This window comes from Callorhinchus milii, unplaced genomic scaffold (genome assembly GCF_018977255.1).
Source record: "Callorhinchus milii isolate IMCB2004 unplaced genomic scaffold, IMCB_Cmil_1.0 Scaffold2, whole genome shotgun sequence".
Classification (NCBI taxonomy): domain Eukaryota; kingdom Metazoa; phylum Chordata; class Chondrichthyes; order Chimaeriformes; family Callorhinchidae; genus Callorhinchus; species Callorhinchus milii.
The window spans coordinates 84,671,504-84,691,429 of record NW_024704743.1 but is presented as its reverse complement, the minus strand read 5'-3'; the positions used below and the strand labels follow the sequence as shown (position 1 = coordinate 84,691,429).

Genomic DNA, 19,926 nt, shown 5'->3' with positions numbered 1-19,926 from the left:
CTTCATTGTCAGATTATTTAAAGTACAACTTATGCTTAAGAAAGGCAAGAGTTTAAATAACAAGAAGCTTAAAATCTAATTCCTGCTATACAATAGTATGCATTTGATAAAACTATATGTGAAATCCAATTAAGACCACATTCATCGCGAATGTTACTGTGTATAATTATTCAATCCAAATGATTCAGAAATAAGCTCTCATTTCAAAAAAGGATAAAATAAAAATTCGTTTGATTTTGGTGGCTGTAACGCACAATAAATACACTGGCAAGTTATTGCGAAGATCCCAGAGGCGCTCTGCACATTGGGAATGTTTTATTTCGCAGTGTGTAAAGTCAAACATTTTCAACCTGTTCTTTCTACACTGTTTATATACATTTAGATTTTTTTTTTGCAAATCGCTGTCGCCTACATCTGTAATTCGAAGATGTAGGTGTTGAATATCTGTGAGTGCGTTCATTTGGAATTTTGGTCCTCTTTTTGTCAATAGCTACTCACCCATTTGCAGCAATATAAACAGAAGATATTTAATGCATAATTAGAATACCCAAATAACTCATTGGACAAATAAAAAAAATCATTGCGGTTTCCCCAAAGGGTTACATCGTCTTGCCTACCTAATATCTCAGCTATGACTTCAGGAAAATATTGATTTAGGCTTTTCTGCCTTCACACTCCTGCGAGGAGGAAACTTGCATTTCTTTCTGGGTGTGTTTGTCTGACAGCTTGAAGATTTCCTAAATCGGGATTTACGGAATTCGAGATTCATTCGCGGGATCATTTCAAGCAGAACATATGAATGAATAATCGTGGTGGTAAAACTGCACTGAAGAGTGCTTAAAAAAAGTTAATTTAAAACTAATCTGCATAGGACACTCCACAGTTGTGTGCAATTTCAGTAGACGCATCTACTGTTTTTTTCTTGCAAATGTTCTCACCTTAATACTTAAGAGGAATTATTTTCGAGACTAAATGCTATTAATAAGATGTTATGAAAGCGGATTCAGTCTAGATATTACTTACTGGATGTTTGAAGAATTCAAAAAAAAATACTTTGCATGAAAGACTCTTCATGACCTCTGCGCTAAAGATTTGGTGCAAAGCCTTTTAAACCACGTATGATAGAAGACGATAGTATAAATTCTGCTGCATGTATTGTATTGGGGGCACTTACGCTATTTGCTGATCTTGATATGAGTTCGTGTATTAGTCGGTGCGGATGTGAATGCGATCGTAGACCCGGGTATGTGTGGAAGTCAACACAATAAAAGGCGATACATATCAGTTAGGCGATACCTAATTAAATCATAATATGTGACCAGTGACAGCTGTGATTAATGCTGTTCCGCCTTATATATAGTATCATGTACGTGTATGTTTGACGGGACTATGGACTGTGTCATTTCAAATTATATTGGTGTGTGGGTTTAAATGAAAATATAAGTGAGTGAGTGTTGGGTGGGAATTTTTGATGCAGCATCGGATTGGTTACCCATAAAAAAGGGACAACAAATGTGAAACTATTTTGTTCCCTAGGCGTTTTCAATGAATCAAGTCATATTTAATATCAGGAGAAAATGTAGCTTTGAAAAAANTAACAGCTTGAAGAACCTTTTCAGTTCAAGTTTATGTAAATATACAGATCATTTCCCACAGTGTTTCGATCACGACCTTAATAAAAAAAGAATCCTTTCAATAAGCACCGATACCCAGACTCAGGGTAGAGTTAAGCCTTCATTTATTGGCAGGTGGATATTTCCCCTCAAAAAAAGTATGAATTGGAATTAGTTTTACCCAATTCTATTCAATAGCAATATTCAATTTTGTTTTCATCTGTAATTGTACAGTTCAGATGATTTCAAAATAGAGCTCTTTATTTCTCCTCCATATATAAGTGTTAAAATTTTATGACAATAGTACACAAATTGCCAATTGCAGTTTGGATTTCTAGATATGCCTACGTGTAATAAAGGTTATAAACTTCGATCCTGGGTGTATGTATTTTCATTTGTTTGAGAAATTGGACTTCATAGCAATTATTACAAGTATGTATTTGGAATTCGGGTCTGCTCATCTATATAATAATAATCTACATAGTATAGATGACATTGTCACTGCAGTGCGAGGAATTGTTCCAAATCCATAGCAATGACAATTAAATTCTGTACAAAACATTCCTTGTACTAATAAAATGATGGAAACCTGCTGCTTTCAGTTTTTTAAATATTCCCATGTGCAGCAACTGTCAAATAAAAGATCCTTCATGTGCAGCATTTTTTTAAAAATCCAATTATTTTTCTAATTTTCTTCCAAATGACATGCTGGGCATGGCTCTGTGGGCACCCGTTGCCCTGTAATACTGTGACTAAAGGCAATTGTTTAACCTTGGCCAGCCATTCAACTGCAGAGGGCATTACCCCCGAGCCTGCCCTCTACCACCCATATGCACCACCAGTGTTGGTGGATACAAAAGAGGGGCAAGGAACAGGTATCTGGCTGACTTTCCTCTCCCTAATCTTTGTAAGGCCAGAACCAATTTAGCCTCCTCATGCAGCACCAGCTGAGACCAGCTAACTCATCATTGACCAAAATTTAAACAAACAAGTTCTTGGTCCATAATCTACAGCTCTATCCACTGCAACATTGGGGCTGCTGCTACTTTTTTTTGTCAGTCTGACTGAAATTAGACTATAAATATTTCATCCAGATACAATCTCCATGCAGTTGTGAACAGAACTTTTTTCTCGTTCCCAAATATCTTAATTTAGGTTCAATGGGTGATTATTAAGATCTTATGTATGCATTAAAGTGGTTTTCTTCATTATACTGTATTTGTGACTCCTACTTGAGAATTCCATGAATTGTAGAATGTGTTGTGTAACACCTTCACACAAAAGATGTCCAAATTTATTTTTAATGTGTGGCAAAATGTAAACTATGTCACTGCCAGCAGTGATATATATCTTCACTGGTGAGGCTGGGTGAGGCTGAAATACAATTCAGTGGGACCTCAATGCTTTCAGTTATTCAAGTAGCTTCTCAAATTGGCCTCATGGCACTTTCTTTATTTCTTCTTTCTGTTCTTCACCTCAATGGACCAGAATATGAAAGGATTTTCAAATATTTTGAAAAATAAATATTTTGTTGGCTGTATAGTAATAACACATCTAGTAGTTATGTAGATGTGCTTTCCTTTCAGATCACTGTTATTCAATGTACACATTTACTTCATTGTAATTTTATAATCCATTGTCTAAAAAATGCTGTTTTTGCACTTTTTGCAGCTGTGGAAGTTTTCCATTTTTCTAAAAATTACAAGTTAATTCTAAACGTGAAGCCATTACATGTGCAACAAAAACGTACAATATTCATTTAATTTTAGAAAATAAAATGATCTGTGAGGAAAGAATCGGGTATGGCTTGAACTTTCACTGAAACACTTTGTTTGTGTGTTGATCATTGATTACTATTTAATAAATGTTTACTATGTACCCCCCAAATTTCCAAAATAAAATTCTAATTTGTAAATTAAGAACATAGCCAGCCATAGACGCGTTATCACTGTAACCCCCAGCAGTAAGGTCAACAATTCACTTTAGCATTGTTTATTTTAAGTTTAGTGAGTGAGACTTACATCAAGATGTGTTCAAAAAGGATATTCATTGTCTGCAGGTTTAAATCCTCCCATTAATTAGTTCTTTACAATGACACCATCACAAATTACAAACTTCCATGTTAATTGTTTTACTTTTGGAAAGTGACAGGTTTGGAAACAAAAAACACTGTTAGGTAGCAAATTATATCCTGCTTTTTTTATTTATTCCATATGACAAAATAGTAACCTAGACTAAGACATCCATTTCAATCAGTAGATGTGTCAAGCCAACAAGGTTTAATAAAAATATTGGATATAGGTAACAGTTCCCAACTGGTTCAGGTTGGTCTCCCAGCCCTACATGGTATCGCAGTATAAAAATAGTGTCTCTCTTCACCATGTAGAGAGGAACAAACAAAACCTGAATACAAAAGGGTTCGGTTCACCTACCACCCTATTTACATCACTTTAGAAGTCTTAAGTTACAGACCCTTATGGACAGAACACTACATGGTACCAAATACTAACATCTGGGTAACAAAAATTCACACCAAAAAAATGACACAGATAAATAAAACATTCAAATGCTGAAAATACAGCAATGTTAAGCCACCTTACAAGTTTTTTTTGTTTCATTTTATTTGAGATGTTCTCCAAATCATCCACACTTAGTGCTAAAAGGTGGAAGTAACACAGGATTGATACACTGTTTTCACTGTAGGAACAAATATCCTTGCAATAAACACAAGTTATTTTAGTGGGGGCAAAACAAATTCTTCTAAGATAAGATATGACTCTTCATGTTGGTTGATTATCAGAAGATGGCAGAATAACTAGGAAAGTGAATTTCTTCATGTTACTCTGGGAAGTCACATTTTTCCCCCCATTGAACAGACTGTCCCACTTTTAGTCCATTCAAAATACCGCCATGCAAATTCCACCAATGTGATCCCCATGTCTTTCACCCAAATCATATTGCAATATCTCTTCAAAAAGGTTCGTACAAATGGAAGTTTTTTACACCACCGTCCACCGTGCTTTTAATGCAAAAAATGAGGTAGTACTGTACACGAAACGGTTACTGTTAGTTCAAGTTTTGATAAAGCCCACCCATCCCAATTTGCTAGCTTACTTAATGTAAATTAAAAAACATTGCCACACATCTTACTGTGGTCCACCATTAACTAATGTTCACCAACAGTGTCACTCTTATTATCTTTAAGGGCGTTTGTTGTGCTTGGTACCCAAAGCATACTAAGGAAACAAATAACCAGGCTGAATGGATTTTCCAGCATTTTAGACACTTAACAAAAAGTTAACACTTTCATTAAATTCATAACACAGGCTTTCTCATTTTACAGTTAATATTAAGATTAAGGGAATCCCTCGTTTAGTCCTATGTCTGCTGGGTTAAAAACAGTCAAAAATAAGTTTGCACAAATCTCTTTTACTCATCTCAGTCTTATAAGGTGCACAATATTTTACATATCCCAGCTGCATTACAGAATTCAAAGAATACAAATCATTTAGTGATCAACTGGCACAAATACAGTATCAGGCTTGTAACTGCCACAGTGTCAGAAGCCCCCTTTACATGGAAAGTTAAGTCATTCCAGATGACTTCATTCTGCTTTCATCTCATTGTGGGTTCATATTTTGTCCCATCTGCTGTTTTAAGCAACACCTTTAGTACTGAAATTATTACCAGTGCAGGGGCATTGGATCATGATTAGGTTCTGGGAAGAACTTGCCTGTTCTCAGTCAGCATGATCCACTGAACATTTGCTCAATTCTAACAGCTTTCTACCTCACTGCTCCACATGAAAAGCAGCAGAGTAATAGGCTGCAATAGTGAACCCTTGTCAGTAGCCATGTGGTTCTTTGTAAGAACTACTTTCAGAATTCCAGGAAGAACAATTGTAAATTAAATGAATATCACATTACTGCGACCACATTCCAATCTGTGTTTACATGGCACCTACTCCAAATGTGCTCCACAGTCAGATGACATCAAGTAACAGTGAGAGTTCAAACTAGAGTAAATCCTGAGTCGGCAACTTTTATAGATTTAAAACAGAACTTTTTACTCCAGAACTGAATCCACCTTGTAAAACGTCGTGGCATGTAAATTGGGATTAAAGGTACCTCACAGGGCTTTGACTCCTTGCCTATCAAAAGGTTGCATCTGATTCAACCCAGAAGGCAAATGCCATAGCTCCATAAAGTGTGCAAAATATAAGCCACTCTTCAGAGCCAGGGGCAGGAAAACAAGTGCTCCAGTGTACAAAATGCCCCCGTCTATGGCCACTGAAAAAATGGAGCAAACATATGTACTGGCATGCAAATGAATTTTGTTTTTATATCCCACATATTGACTTTATCTTCTACTGAGAGCAATGGATTGCCAGATCTGTGCATCTTTCCTGTGAGCCTTACCGTTGACAATAGTTTTCCATAGGAGAAAATAGTAAGAAGATTTCAATTTGACACATACTTTAAGGGACAACTTAAATGTCCCATTAACAATTTCTAATGAATTAAAAAAAATAGGATTCTAGGTGTTAGTGTCTTAAAAATAAAACATGATGTGATACCAATAGGTTTCTAAATTGTATGCAGGTTCATAGCAGCAAGTATATGCTAGGCTGAACCTTAGTTCCCAAACTCCATACCATTTAATAACCTATTAACTCTGCACTGGATTGGACCAGCAACAAAAGTGTACCAGTTGATCAGTTAAATACATCTAATCAATTAAAGAAGAGGGCAGCAGGAACCATAGAAAAGTGGCACCATTCATTATTTTTTGTAATGGGTCTTTGAAAGTAAAAGTTTAACACAGAGGACTGAATTTACTGGGAGGGCATAGATAGGATTTAAAGAATAAATTAATAAACACTGGAGCATACATTTAATTCTTTGACAGCTTAAGTAACAAAAGAGGTGTGTTTTTTTTAAATGATACTGTAAGTGAATACATTTAGATCAGGTCCTGTTCTATATTTTTAAAAAGTTATTTAATGGAAGAATTCAATTGATCAAACACAATCCTACCCTCTCTTCACTGAAACACTTATATAACATAAAACAGCTAAATAGCAGCTTCTTTAAAACAGTTTCAACCTTTTCAAAAAGTTCACAATGGCAATTACTTGCATTTGGAAAAAAGAAAAATGACAACTCTCACAATTACTGTTCTTTCCATAGGTGAGAAAAAGACTTCCAGACTTCACCGTGCATTTGAGTACAATTTAAATTAATGAGATGGTTACAAATGCCAAGTCAGAAATAAATCTTTTTTTTTCATGAGAATCATATAAGTATATGCAAACAAGTTGCATGTATTTATGGAGAGTCAAAAAGTAATTAAGGTGGGGTTGGATGGATTCCAATTCTAACCCGCATAACCTTGACATTATAAATAGAACAGACAAGCACAGGTTTTTTTATATTACACATCTCCTGGGACACGAGAATCACTTTATCTTTTTAAAGAGCAGGATAAAATTATAATTTCAAGTTTCTACTTCATGTGAAGACAACCAGCACGCTTGTTCTGCCATACTCCAGTCAGTTTATGGTTTCATGGCTCTTCGCGATTCCACTTACAGTACTGCCATCAAGGAACTAAATTAAGAGCACTAACTCCATCCAGTTTCCAATCCATTGAAACAGTTCACCTTGTCACAGAAATCAAGGGCTATCAACGTATGCACGTACAATTATTTTTTCTTTTTTTTTAGTTCTGAAATGATTTTCTGCAAAACATACTATTGAAACAAGTAGTATCATGCAAATCTTGCAAGACAACCCAAACTACAGCCAGAATATAGAACTTTCTTGATTCTGGTTATGAGTAAAGAAGGAGCAAGAAAACACAACAGCTGAGTATTTGGAGTTCAAGTCATATCTTAACATCTACTGAAGTTATACTCCAAAAACTGTACATAATATAGTACAAGATTCCAAAGATAAAATGGTCCATTTGTTACTTGTGTCTAAGAGTGCACATTTTAGTTAATGCCAATTTCTTTATTATCTTCAATAAATTTAATAAATGGCCGGATTGCTCCTCCTTCCATGCCTGGTTTTTCCACGCCAGTAATGGGCGAAATGTTTCCTGTGCGAACCCTGTCCATTCCACCGGTCAAATTAGTTAGAGCAGGAATACCACTGCCCCCCAAGCTTAGAGGGAGTTGGGTAATGCCTCCATTCTGTATAACAGAAATCTCATTATTTTTCATAGCTAGACCATTCGTAAGAGCAGCAGCGTATTGGTTCCAGAATGTTGGGTCAACATTCATTGCCCGAGCTGCCAAGTCCTTTTGAAACATCTCTGAGAACTTGATAGCATCACCACCCAGCAAAGCCAATGGGTTCTCCACCGACAGACGACGACCCCGTCTCGCTGGAGCATTATTCCACATATGGGTTCCCATGTGAACCTAACAGAAACACAAAACAAAAAAAAAACTGTTAAACGAAGTAAATAAACACTTCCAAAGCAATACATTGTTGATGAGCAGTGCATTTTGCATCCCACTATTGCAAATGCTTTCACAAGTGTTCTTTTTGAGGATTTCATTCAGCAGCGAATCAGCAGTCAACCAAATTCAACTGTATTTTGGTTTCAGTCACTGATAGTATATACTGACAGTGGTATAATTTTGCATTATTGTATTTACAATTGTTTTGTGAAATTCAGCATTTTAGCATTTAACGTTTGCCCGCAAAATACACAGTCACTGCACTCTACAGTATATCCTGTGAAGCGCTTTGAGATGTCTGCCCAATGTGAAAGGGGTTATACCGAATGTAAGGATTATTATTGTTTTGAATTTCAATTTTATTTTACTTAATATGATTGGAGGAAATATTTTTCTGATGGGAATCTGTTCATTTGCCTTGTACAAAAACGCACATGTTTGAGCATGTTTGCTGGAGCTGCAGTATTTATCTTTAAAAATAATCCTGATTGAAAAAANGTATTTTAGGCAGCTATTTATTTTTGGAATCCTAATTCATCAGAATATATTATTCTTTTGCATAAAATAATCTTTGAAAGATTTTAACATGTACTTATATCACAATACTCGTATTCTCGTATTCTGTAACACTTCAATAATCACACTTTTGCTATTAAAAAAAAGTCCAGTCAATTCTTTGAAGTTTATTAAAATCTGAATTATCTTCAAAACAATGACAGGTATACAACTATACAATAAACTCCTGATAACTTGTCACTCCAAGGGAAAGGGGCTCAGTGATGAGTTATCCGAAGTGGCAAGTTAGGCATATGTATAAATACATAAATAAATGCAGCTGAGAGATTGACAGCAGGATGCCTTAAGTAATTGTGACAAGCTAAGCCAGGGTTGAGTTATCAGGAGTTTACTGTATTTTAAAAGAACGCCTACACAATAGCAACAGAAACTATTATAATCCACCGCATGCTCTTGAATCTCAGTTATGCTGTTCAGGGAAAAAGAGTCAAGAAAAAGCCAGGCACCTCTCCACTGAAGTAACAAAAAAGTCAGCCTTGAGTAATCCTGGGTTGCTCAATATACTTCCTAGTGACTAAGTATAGAGAAGCATCATCAGAGGTCTGGAGACGGCCTTTACCTTGTCGTATTGACTCTAGAATGATGTGTAATGTGAGAGCATACTTTTAAATATAAAACAACGACAACAAATTACATTTGGATAGTGCCTTTCATGTCAGCAGGACGTCCCAATGTGTTGGACAGTTAGGGATTTGGACCTGAGCTGGAGGTTGGGATCAGGAGTGTGGAGGACAGAAAGGGTAGGGGTAGGAGGGTGGCCAAAGGCCCGGTTGAAGAAGAGGGTCTTGAGATGTACCTTGAAGGAGGCAAGGGAGGGAGCAAGGCAAAGGGACTGTGGCAGGATAGGAAGGAGCAAAGCTGGGAAGCAACAAATCATTCCAGGACCTTGGAAAGGAAGGTTGGAGATGAGGTGGTAATTGGAGAGCAGGGATGGGTTCATGGAAGTTTGCTTGAAGATGGGGGGGGAGGATGACTGTTTTTAAAGGTGTGGGAATGGTGCTGATGGATAAGGAGAGACTGATGATATCTATGAGTCGAGGGGCGAGTTGGGAAGTGGAGCTAGGAGGTAAGAAGGGTAGGGATGGTTTCGAAGGAGCAGGTGGTGGGTTTCATTTGGGTCATAATGGTGGTTAGAACAGAGGGAAGACAAGTTCGCAGGTGTGGAGGGAGAGATGGGTAGGGGCCGGAGTGCGAGGGGAAGATGGGGAGGGGGTAGCAGTTGGAAGGCAGAGGAGGCTGAGTGAAACCCCTCAATTTTGGCCTCGATGAAGTCCAGCATCTCCTTGCAGTTGGAGGAGAGGATGGGCGGAGGAGCCAGTTCGTGGTAGGAAAACAGGGAGACTCCCTCGTAGTAAATTTACTGTAAACTGTACTCCTAAGACATGCAGGCTGCGAAAGTCCCAAATTTGATCCCTAGTCTGTGCAAAGTTAGCTTAGCTGATCTGAATAGCAGCAAACAATGGGAGATATTACAACCCACTCCTAAAAAAGGGTACAAATTGCCCATAGTTCATGCTCTCTATCCCATGATTCTTGCTGGAAAGTTAATGAATGTCAGGTGAGAATTGTGCTTGGCTGTGATCCTCCCATCAAATGGCTCACAGATGACTAATGTCTGCATGTGATCGGAAATGGATCTCTGGAACTCTATTCCATTATGACTCAAAACATTCAGGAAAGAAGCAGGGAAAAATATTTGCTGTTTAAATATTCTTCACTAATAAGCTATAAAAAATTACCTTCAGATTATTTTATTAAAGAGTTTGTTTCAACTATTTACTTATTTCACTTTCTCAAGGCATCTGGTAACAGTCATTTATGAAATGCATCCCCAATGATTGAATGTGAACTTGGATCTTTCTGAGTTTTGTTCTATATACTACATGATAAGTATAAGTGAATCATACTCATAATTAAAGTGGCAGAATAGGTTTACAGATCATTCATAAATTATAAATGAATCAATGTGCCACTTGGCTTCAATAATATAAAGATAAAGTTACAATGTTCTTCAATAAAATGACTGTTAAAAATCTAAAAAAAATGAGTGTAAAAAAATACATAAATGAACCTTGTGTTAAAGGTTATTCTACTTAAGTGCTCTGTCATTTTGAGTAATTTGCCATGATATAATCAAAATTTGGATCAAGTAGTAAGTGGAAAGTCAAAGTTCCCAACTCAAGCTATTTTGGGTAACAGCAAACTTTGGTTGGAAAATTCCACACTGCTAACTTGTTTAAAAATATCAAAATTAAGAGTTGAACGTGTACTTAAGCTCAGCTACGTTTGCCACGTTGTGAAAACAAAACAGCATCATGGACGCCCATCTGATTTCCTGTAAATTTCCCCTCTCTTCATTTGTCCTCTTCCACCAGTCGTTAGACCTCCAAAAAGTTTACCATATATAGCAAGGTGACTTATGTACTTCAATTTTGAATTATTTCAAAACAATGACTCACCATCTAATTTTCAAGTGTTTCTGATTATGATCCTACCTCAAAAAAGTGTACTCCTTATCATCTGACTTTGAATGTGGCCATGGCAAAAACAATGGAGGAAAGCAGGGAAACAGGGATAAAAAATGGTCTGAATACTATTATATGGTAGTCCTTTAAAATTAAACAGTCGCTGATTTTAAATATGTGCTTGATAACCCAGGATACAAATGGAATGTTTTGCATAACAAAAAAAACCCAAGAAGCTTTATTAAATTAACATGGATGTTCAAAATCTAACTTGCAAGGACGCAAGGATTATCAAATCTTAGCAAATTGGGTCTACCATTTTACTAATGTGAAAATGGTTTGAAACAAAGTATTTGCAACAAAGAAAATTGCAAATACATTTTAAACTATTTTGGTTATTACATCTGAGAAGAAAAAAGTGTTAAATGCAATCCTATAACATATTAAACATTTCAGTTTCAATTTCACAGGTCTATTATTTATTTGTTAAAGGAAAAAAAATCAATTTAAAAAGCACACAAGTTTTGTTGAAAAAATAAGTCAATATACATTCAGGAATTTAGTTTGTCCATTGCATTGTTATGTGACACTTTTAATTGCATATTGTGGAAGCAAAAAAAGTTATTTTGTATTCAATCTTATTAAGTGCATTTTCAAAACAGTATATTCATTGATCAGAAAATATATGGAATGGGGTTGTTAGCTAAGGATACACACACAATTGCAGTATGGTCATATGTGTGGTTCTTTCATGGATTTGATCAGTTAAAAATGCCCACCAACTACATATATTATGACCTGCTTCAAATGTTGAAATGATGCATTTCCCATTGTGTGCATGATGTTCCCTGGATAGGAGACACTTTTGAAAGGAATGGCCTGAAAAACTGCAGAACACAGGGTTGTCATTTGCTCCATGACAAAACACACAGGGCACCCATTCCATCTTTTCTGGGAGCAACATGCAAAACATGCAACATTTATCCTATTGAGCCAACGCACTTTATAGCAAATTACCTCCAATCATTGCTATGATATGATGCCTTTTCAATATCCTTGGGGGTTACTCTCCTTCCTTGTTCTCCATGTAGCACATTTGTTGATGTGAGCTATCTGCTATACTTCATTGTGCACTATGTTTTGCAAACTTGATTCTCTGCATTAATAATAACTAATAATTTATAAGCAACTACCGATTAAAAAGTCACTACACTTGACAATTATTACTGTAAAGTGCCTTGGGACATTTTGACATATAAGGTACTGTAAAAATGCAACTTCTTTCTTTCTCATTAAATTGTTTTGAACATTTGTCTTCAATTTTATCTGAAGGTTTTTTACTACGTTATTTCCTGCTATTGGAAGTGTGGTTCGTTCTACTGGTATCAGCCATCCGCTGACATCAGAAAACATCTCATCGTACAGGGGGCGTGTGAAAATGTGGAATGCACTGCCCCAGAAGACAATATAGATGTTTAAAAGGGAGATAAATAGAAACTTGGGAAGTAATGGTAATGGTACTGGTGCTAAGCCAGAATTGTCAAACCTCGAGACATCCTCCCGACATGAAAGGCACTATGTCAATGTAAATTTGTATTGTATTGTATCAAGGAGAATCAAATAAAGGCAGATAGGTTTATATACGTGAACCTCCAGCAGGAGTTCATAGATAATGATTAGATGCAGGCACCCTAGCTGTTTTTATCTTCCTAACTTGAGACGCTGAGGCATATATTGTAGCTCTCAAATTTTTAAGATCAGGTAACTCAGTACAAACTGGGGGCCTAAACCAGGGACTTTCCTGGTCTGCATAGCTCGGATGCTTACTAGATAAACTTCCTGAGCTATGGGGGAGCCCCTAATATAATTTTAACTTTCTTAAATATATCGCAAACCTATTAAGCAGAGAAGAGTGCTAGCTCACTGAAGTAAATTCACTACACAGAGCAAACAGAGGAGAATTACCCTCCCCCATTTCTTTAGAAACTGATAAGGGGGCATTACCTACTTACTGTATGTGTGGGAGACCATTTTCTAGATCCTTTGGAATATACCTCTGGTTTATAGTAGCCTTGGTTTAACCTGACAAGCACTGCACACACATAAGTGGAGGGAGGCAAGGAAGGGAGTGAATCCCAAAAGTTCTAAGTGTGTTTCAGTTTTTAAATGGTTAAATCTTTTTTCTTGAGGCTTAAAATGATATTTGCTACAGCAACTCAATTGGCATTTAAATGTATATTTGATCACTTTTTCCATGATAGACCTCCCAAACTATTATCCAGTTTGGATAAAGGTAATTAATTCCAAACAGTTTTTTTTTTCGTGAAGTACTTCACCAGACAAGAGAGCCAGGAGCAAATCATCTGGCCAATTTCTTAGTCAGGGAACTGTGTGCGGAAGGGAAATAAAAAATGTTGTGTGGCACTAAGCTTATATTTAAAAGTTAACATGAATATAAATGCTATGTGTGAATTGATCTGTTTTCCAAAGCACCAGGCACTAAATTTGCTGTGCTAATCATCCTGATTAGATTGGCTTCACTGGGTAAGGGATAAAAAAGCAGCAGCCTACAAATTCTTCTCACAAATTTATACATTAAAAGACTCTTACCTTAAGATTCCCTTTTGTTGTAAAAGCTCTGCCACAGATTGTGCAGCCAAAGGGCTTTTCACCAGAGTGGGTGCGCTCATGGATCTGTAGAGCACTTGCAGAAGAAAAGGCCTTCCCACAGGATGGACAGTTATGCTGCTTGGGTGTTCGACGAGGTGGCGGCGCCAGAATGGGTGTCATACCTGGACTCATGGCTGTCTGTGGTGCAGCTGAAGCCTGTATACCAACTGGAACCTGCGTACCATCACCTAGGGAGATCGACTTGCTGTGACCATTGACTTCCATTTTGACCACGGTGAGTGCGGTGGTGGTGATCAGGCTAGGAGTACTTTGGGTGGGACCTAGAGTGGAGTTGGGTTCAAATAACTGAGAAGGAAGTTCTTTCATCTTGTGAGTCAGTAAGTGCTGTTTTAAATTACCCATAGTGGAGCAACCACGATTGCAGATTGTGCAAAGAAATGGACGCTCTTTAGTATGGCTGCGGTAGTGAATTTCCAATGCACTTTTACAAGCAAAAGGTTTGCCACAGATATTACAAACGGTACTTTTCAACTTACCACATTCTTGGTTGGGGAACAGCATACTAAAAGCCTCTTCTTTGATGATCGGTCGCCCCAGGTTGTTGGCTGTCAGATCTAGTGCACCTCCATTCTCCCGAAGAGATGGTGGACTTTCTGCTTTTTCTGATTTCACTGATGCTTCATGTGGTTCTTCTTGATTGACAAAGCCTGGTGACTTGGATCTTTGACTCTCAGCATTGCTATGCACGGGTGACAAAGCCTGCATTGAAGAACAACTCTCTGATATTGCAGGGCTACCTGCACTTTGACTTTCCAAATCACCCACAGCTGAGGAGGAATCATTTGTTAAACGATCACTTTCCATGGATCCATTTTCAACAGATTTGAGACAAGATCGCTGCTGAGCACTTAAAGAAGAGTCTATCATTTTCATCTGATTCTCCAGTGCAGCAATGCTGGAAATCACTGAAGGAGATGAAGTTGGTGATGAATGGGAGTAGCAGTACAATGGCTTTGAAGACTCAGATGTGGTAATGTTTAACTCTGCCTCCTCTTCCATTGAATTTTCATCCATCATGTCATCATCAAGATAGTTGCTCATTGTCTCAGCATTATTGTCATCACAGCTAAGGTCTGTGTCCATATTATCTGGGAAGCCCTCTGGTAAAGGCGTATTCGGGATTTGCCCTCCCATGTGCATGCGGATATGCTGTTGTAAAACTACAGCATTTGTAAATTTCTTCTGGCAGATGGGACAGGAATGCTGTACTCGAAGAGGCGGTTTTGCTCGATGAACTCCAAAATGTGTCTTTAAGTTGCCTTTTGTGGTGAAGGCTCGTCCGCAGATTTTGCATTTAAAAGGCCTTTCACCTGTGTGTGTTCGGTAATGCATTTTCAGAGCACTCTGACAACTCAGTACACGGTGACAGATCACGCATTGGTTTGGATCGGTCATCTTTTTATCAATGTTCTCCACCAACTGTTGTAGTTTTGAGGTCTCAGATGTTTGCATAGAGTCTAACAGACCACCAAAGGGAAATTTTGCTTGAAAGTGTTCGGATATTATTGGAAGTAGAGGGCTTGTAAGGGTTGAAGCTATATTGTTTACTCCATTGTCTGCTGTAGCAGACGATGTAGTGGAACTAGGAGCTGAGGACCCAGGTGCACTGCTTTCTACTGGTTTTAAACTTGAAGTGGGTGCACTTAAAACTTGAACTTTTGAAACTACACTGCCACCATTAATTGACTGTGGAGATTCTGCAGTGAGTGGAATGTTGGAATCAGTCTTGGTCATGCTTGGTGACAAAGAAGCACATTCACTTGATGGAGGAGATGGCCTTTGGGGAGACCTATTTAAAGGGGTCACACTTGGCGATTCACCAAGACTGGAAATGCTTGATAGAGTTGGAGGCAACTGTAATCCAACTGACGTTGGCAAGGTCGACAGCACAGGCTTGGTGTCCAACCATGTAGTCACTGGTTTTTCTGGTGGTAAGGACATCCCATATGGAATTCCAGTGCTGGTGGGTACGTTATCAAGATATTCAGGGACTGGATATGGATTCATTTGAATGTGAGGATACTTTTCTTTATGCCTCTGGAAATGAACTTTAAGATTACCCTTAGTGGAAAAACGATTCCCACAAATATTACACTTGAAGGGCCTCTCTCCAGTGTGGGAACGGAGGTGGATCTGTAATGCACTATCACTTCCAAACACCTTTGCACAAAATCTGCATTTATGCTTGAAGAATGGATCTTCTGAACTTATTTTGGGGTCAAACACAGATACATTGGGTGGTTTTCCTTTGCGATGTTTCATAAGAGCAGCCAATGGATCTAGAGCATTGGCAGTTGCTGCAATGCTGACCAGCGGGTTTGGGAAGATCACACTACTTGTTGAATTTTGAGGTAGCAGTGGAATAGACAGGCTGGAAGGGGACTGAGAAGGCTTCCGTGTCCAAGTGATAAAGCTGAACTCTGTAACTGAGGCAAAGTATTACTTGTATTTGAACCAGAATTTGGAGTCAAAGAAGATGAAATTCCACCAGCGGATGAGGGCAAGGTTGATTCCAATCGGGGAGATACACTACCGGGCAAACCTGGAGTGCTAGCCCCAGAGGCAGGCTGTGCAACTTGTTGTGAGCTGTCAAAGGCAGAAGAAGAATGGATACTGGATGCCTGTCCTGTTCCTGATGCTGAAGCAGCTGTTGACAACTGGTGAGAAGAATGATCACTGAATGAAACATGCTGGCTAGGAGCAGCCACTGAAGCACCTTGTGTTGGTACTGATGAATTTAAAGGGTGTATTGTTTGTGGGTTCATCAATGCTACTTGGTTGCGGATTTGTTCAATTAGTTGTAGTTGGTGGAGCTGCTGCTGTTGCAGAGCCATCAACTGCTCCAGAATCATAGGGATGGCCATTGTGGACACCGCACTGTTTGAATTAGGACAGTTTGATCTTGTGTCCTGGGAGAACTGTGCCACGGCCACTTTAGTGCTTTGCAAAGTCTCTAAAGTCACATTAGTGTTTGGCATGGTATAATTGGTCATGGAAGATGCTTCAGGAATGTGAGGTAGCGAAGTAGCAGTGCTGGAGGTACCTTGATTCTGGTAACCTTTGTCAGTGGTGGCATCTACCTCCATAGGCTCGTCTTGCTCTGCACTCTTTACCTCAGAGCTGTCATTTCCCTCTAACTGAGCACTATCCTCAGCAGCCTCACTCTCGACTTGATCACTTGGGCAGCTGGCAGGAGATGCTTCTGGGAATTCTTCCAAAGGTGCTGCTTCTTCGTCATTTACAATTAAGACTAGTGGATTCTTAGTGCAATTCTTCTGATGCTCCAGGAAGTCAGGCCACTTGAAGAATTCTGCACAGCATTTCTCACAGATGTGGGTTTCCTCACTTCCACTTCTGCTTTCATTCCCACTATCACCATCATCCGGTCCTTCCCCTGGGGCTGCTAGGAAATCAAAAGGACGCATCAAGCAATGACTTGCAAGATTATCCCTCCTTCCAATTTTAAGTTTTTGCACATAACTAAAATCAATATTTTTTATTTTGTACAAATTACCCCACTTCAACACATCTCAGGTCCCTCTGTGTGTATTCTATCACTCTTTCTACCTAGCTAATCATTTTCTTTGCACAATCCATCAAATTATGAGGTCCTATCAATTGTGGATACTGCTGCTTAATGAAATTCCATAGAAGCTATTGATTTCCAATATTTTCATACCATTCACAGCTGCCTTGTCTGTTGGATACAAATCAAGCCTTTGATGGACTCATTAGGATTCTCCTTTACCATCAGGCTTCCTCATTTCCAGCAAAATTAGAGATGCCTTTGCCAGTTCACTTGACATCACTAAACTAATCTGTAACCTTTCAGGTTCAAATCAGTACCTGACAGGACAAACTGGCCCTCTGTTACTCAAATGTGGTTTTCGACTGACCAGATTTATTATCTTTATACAACATCAAGACACTATAGATTTAATGCTAGTCTATATAATGTCTTAAATCAATGACCATGTCTTTAGCTCCTTCAGAAATCTGAAGAACAATATCCCCTGAAGCATTAACTAGGTTACAGTACCTCTTAGAACTCAGTAAGATTTAGCTAAATTATTTCCTGTGCTGCCAGTGAAAAGAAAAAAGGCTGTGTCATAATTACTAATAGTTATTAATAATGCTCCAACCTATTGAAGGTTCGAGTTGAGGAACACAGTATGTAACACAACTTTTTTTTTTGCATCATATAAAACTGCATGCAGGCTCTTTCACTGCTGTGACTAAGGGAAATAGAATTATTTTATACAGCAAACATATTTCCCTGTGTAGTCCAACTGAGCTATTGCACATATGTACTGCACTCTGTTTATAGTTGTGACTTTTCTCTCAAAGAATACACATACAAGTACTAAAAGAATGTCTTTAAAGATTTAGCTGTTCGGCAAATAATGAAACAGACAGCTCAATACCTGTAATTTTTATGAGAGTATACTCAGACACCTCCTTTTATCTATGCTCCAGAAAAGGCTCAGCAAATTGCATGCTAGTTCTGTGACAGAAAACCCACTAATTGGTTACACATGTTTAATTACTGTTGTAGGCAGCCACTTCCCCGGACGAGTGCTACCATCATGTGCCAAACAACAAGCATGTTTAATGAACAGAGTTCTAATTTGCACCTGATCAAATAAGTAGTTTTGCAAGAAAGATGAATCAACCTAAAGTACCAGTTCTATTCACAGTGGAATTTCCGAGCCTCATTATGCTTACATCAGACTGCAATGCACAGGCTATTATTATTCAGTTGCTGTCATTTCCCATTTTGTACATTATTGACCATACAACTTCTCTGTGTCCGTAATTGCCTGTGATCATTTGACATGGTGAAAACCACAATCTGGAAATAACAAAAAAAACGTTTTGTGTTTTTCCCAGATTTTTTCAGTCAGAAATGAACCAGGAGCTTTGAGATGTCCTCCTGACGTGAAAGCCACTATATAATTGTAAAATGTATTGTAAGGCTGTGTTCATTAAAGCACAACACAGTGTCACAGATGGAACGTTTGATCGCCAATCTACTCTTTCTGGTTGAGCAGAGGTTGCTGCGGAGAGGGAGGGGAACTCAAATAGTGGTGTTCTTCCCACCAGCTAGCAAAGTAAGGATTGCCAGAAGTCTGAAAACAAACTGCCTGCCTGTCCTCTTGGCAGTTGAGGTACAAGGTTCATTGGGCACTGAAGCGCATTAGCAAAAAAAAGGCTGTGACCTTTTGCTGGAGTAAAAATCTTCAACAAAAACCGAAATCAAAAAATTAACCAAGGACACGATACATCAATGACAATTTGAGGTAAAATTAATTCCTGTTCTCTTAGCTGATCTCAGCCAGGTAGCATTTGGGGTACCACAATGGTTGGATAGGTAATTGATACAGGATTGCTGCTCCTAATCTTCTTGGCAGAGAAGATATAGGTTACCAAACTGAACATCTTGATCACGATCCAATGACGGCTGAAAAGCACCTGTGTGAACATCAGATGAGCTTGGCCATCTAGGATCACATATGATAGACCCTTGAGGAAGGTGCCACAGGATAACTATACCCAGAAAAAGTCCTTTGGGGCAAAAAAGACACGGCTCACTGATCACTGAAACTAGCCATTGTTTTGTTATGTATTTATACATCTATTTCCCTCTCTGAGTAAGGATTACATATACACTGCAGGTTTGGAAATCAATAGCTTCTATGGAATTTTATTAAGCAGCAATATATTTGTTTCTTATTTGCATACAATTAATGACATATTTCACCTCAATATTTTTTATCATACTCTTTGACCATGCTTTCAGTCATCTCTCGGTCATCACCCTCCCCAAGTGCTTCAGATTCCACCCCAGCTCGGGTACCCAGCGAACAATACTAAATGCTTTTAGACAACCCCCTGATGTGAAACTCATCATATAAATGTAAACTATTATTTATTTTGCCATTTTACGTAGAAATTATCTTTATGGCCATTAATATTTGGTAAATGCAGTTTTAAAGCTTTTTCTTATTGCTGAGAAGATAGGCCGTGTTCTTCCTCTTGAAGTCCTGTTTGACATAGCAAGAGGATCGGAATATTTGAAGATAAGTACTAGGAGTTGGTTTAAAACTGGTAT

General features: G+C 38.2%; 1 protein-coding gene across 1 annotated transcript in view; it reads right to left on the bottom strand.

Annotated features, from left to right (window-relative positions):
- Positions 1 to 6,897: 6,897 nt before the first annotated feature.
- sall3a (spalt-like transcription factor 3a) overlaps positions 6,898 to 19,926 on the bottom strand; it is a 31,948-nt gene continuing 18,919 nt past the window's right edge. Inside the window, 4 exon segments of the mRNA XM_042332296.1 lie at positions 6,898 to 8,040; positions 13,734 to 14,074; positions 14,291 to 16,199; positions 16,202 to 17,217. Coding sequence (XP_042188230.1) covers positions 7,609 to 8,040; positions 13,734 to 14,074; positions 14,291 to 16,199; positions 16,202 to 17,217 — 3,698 coding nt within the window. The 3' untranslated portion in view covers positions 6,898 to 7,608.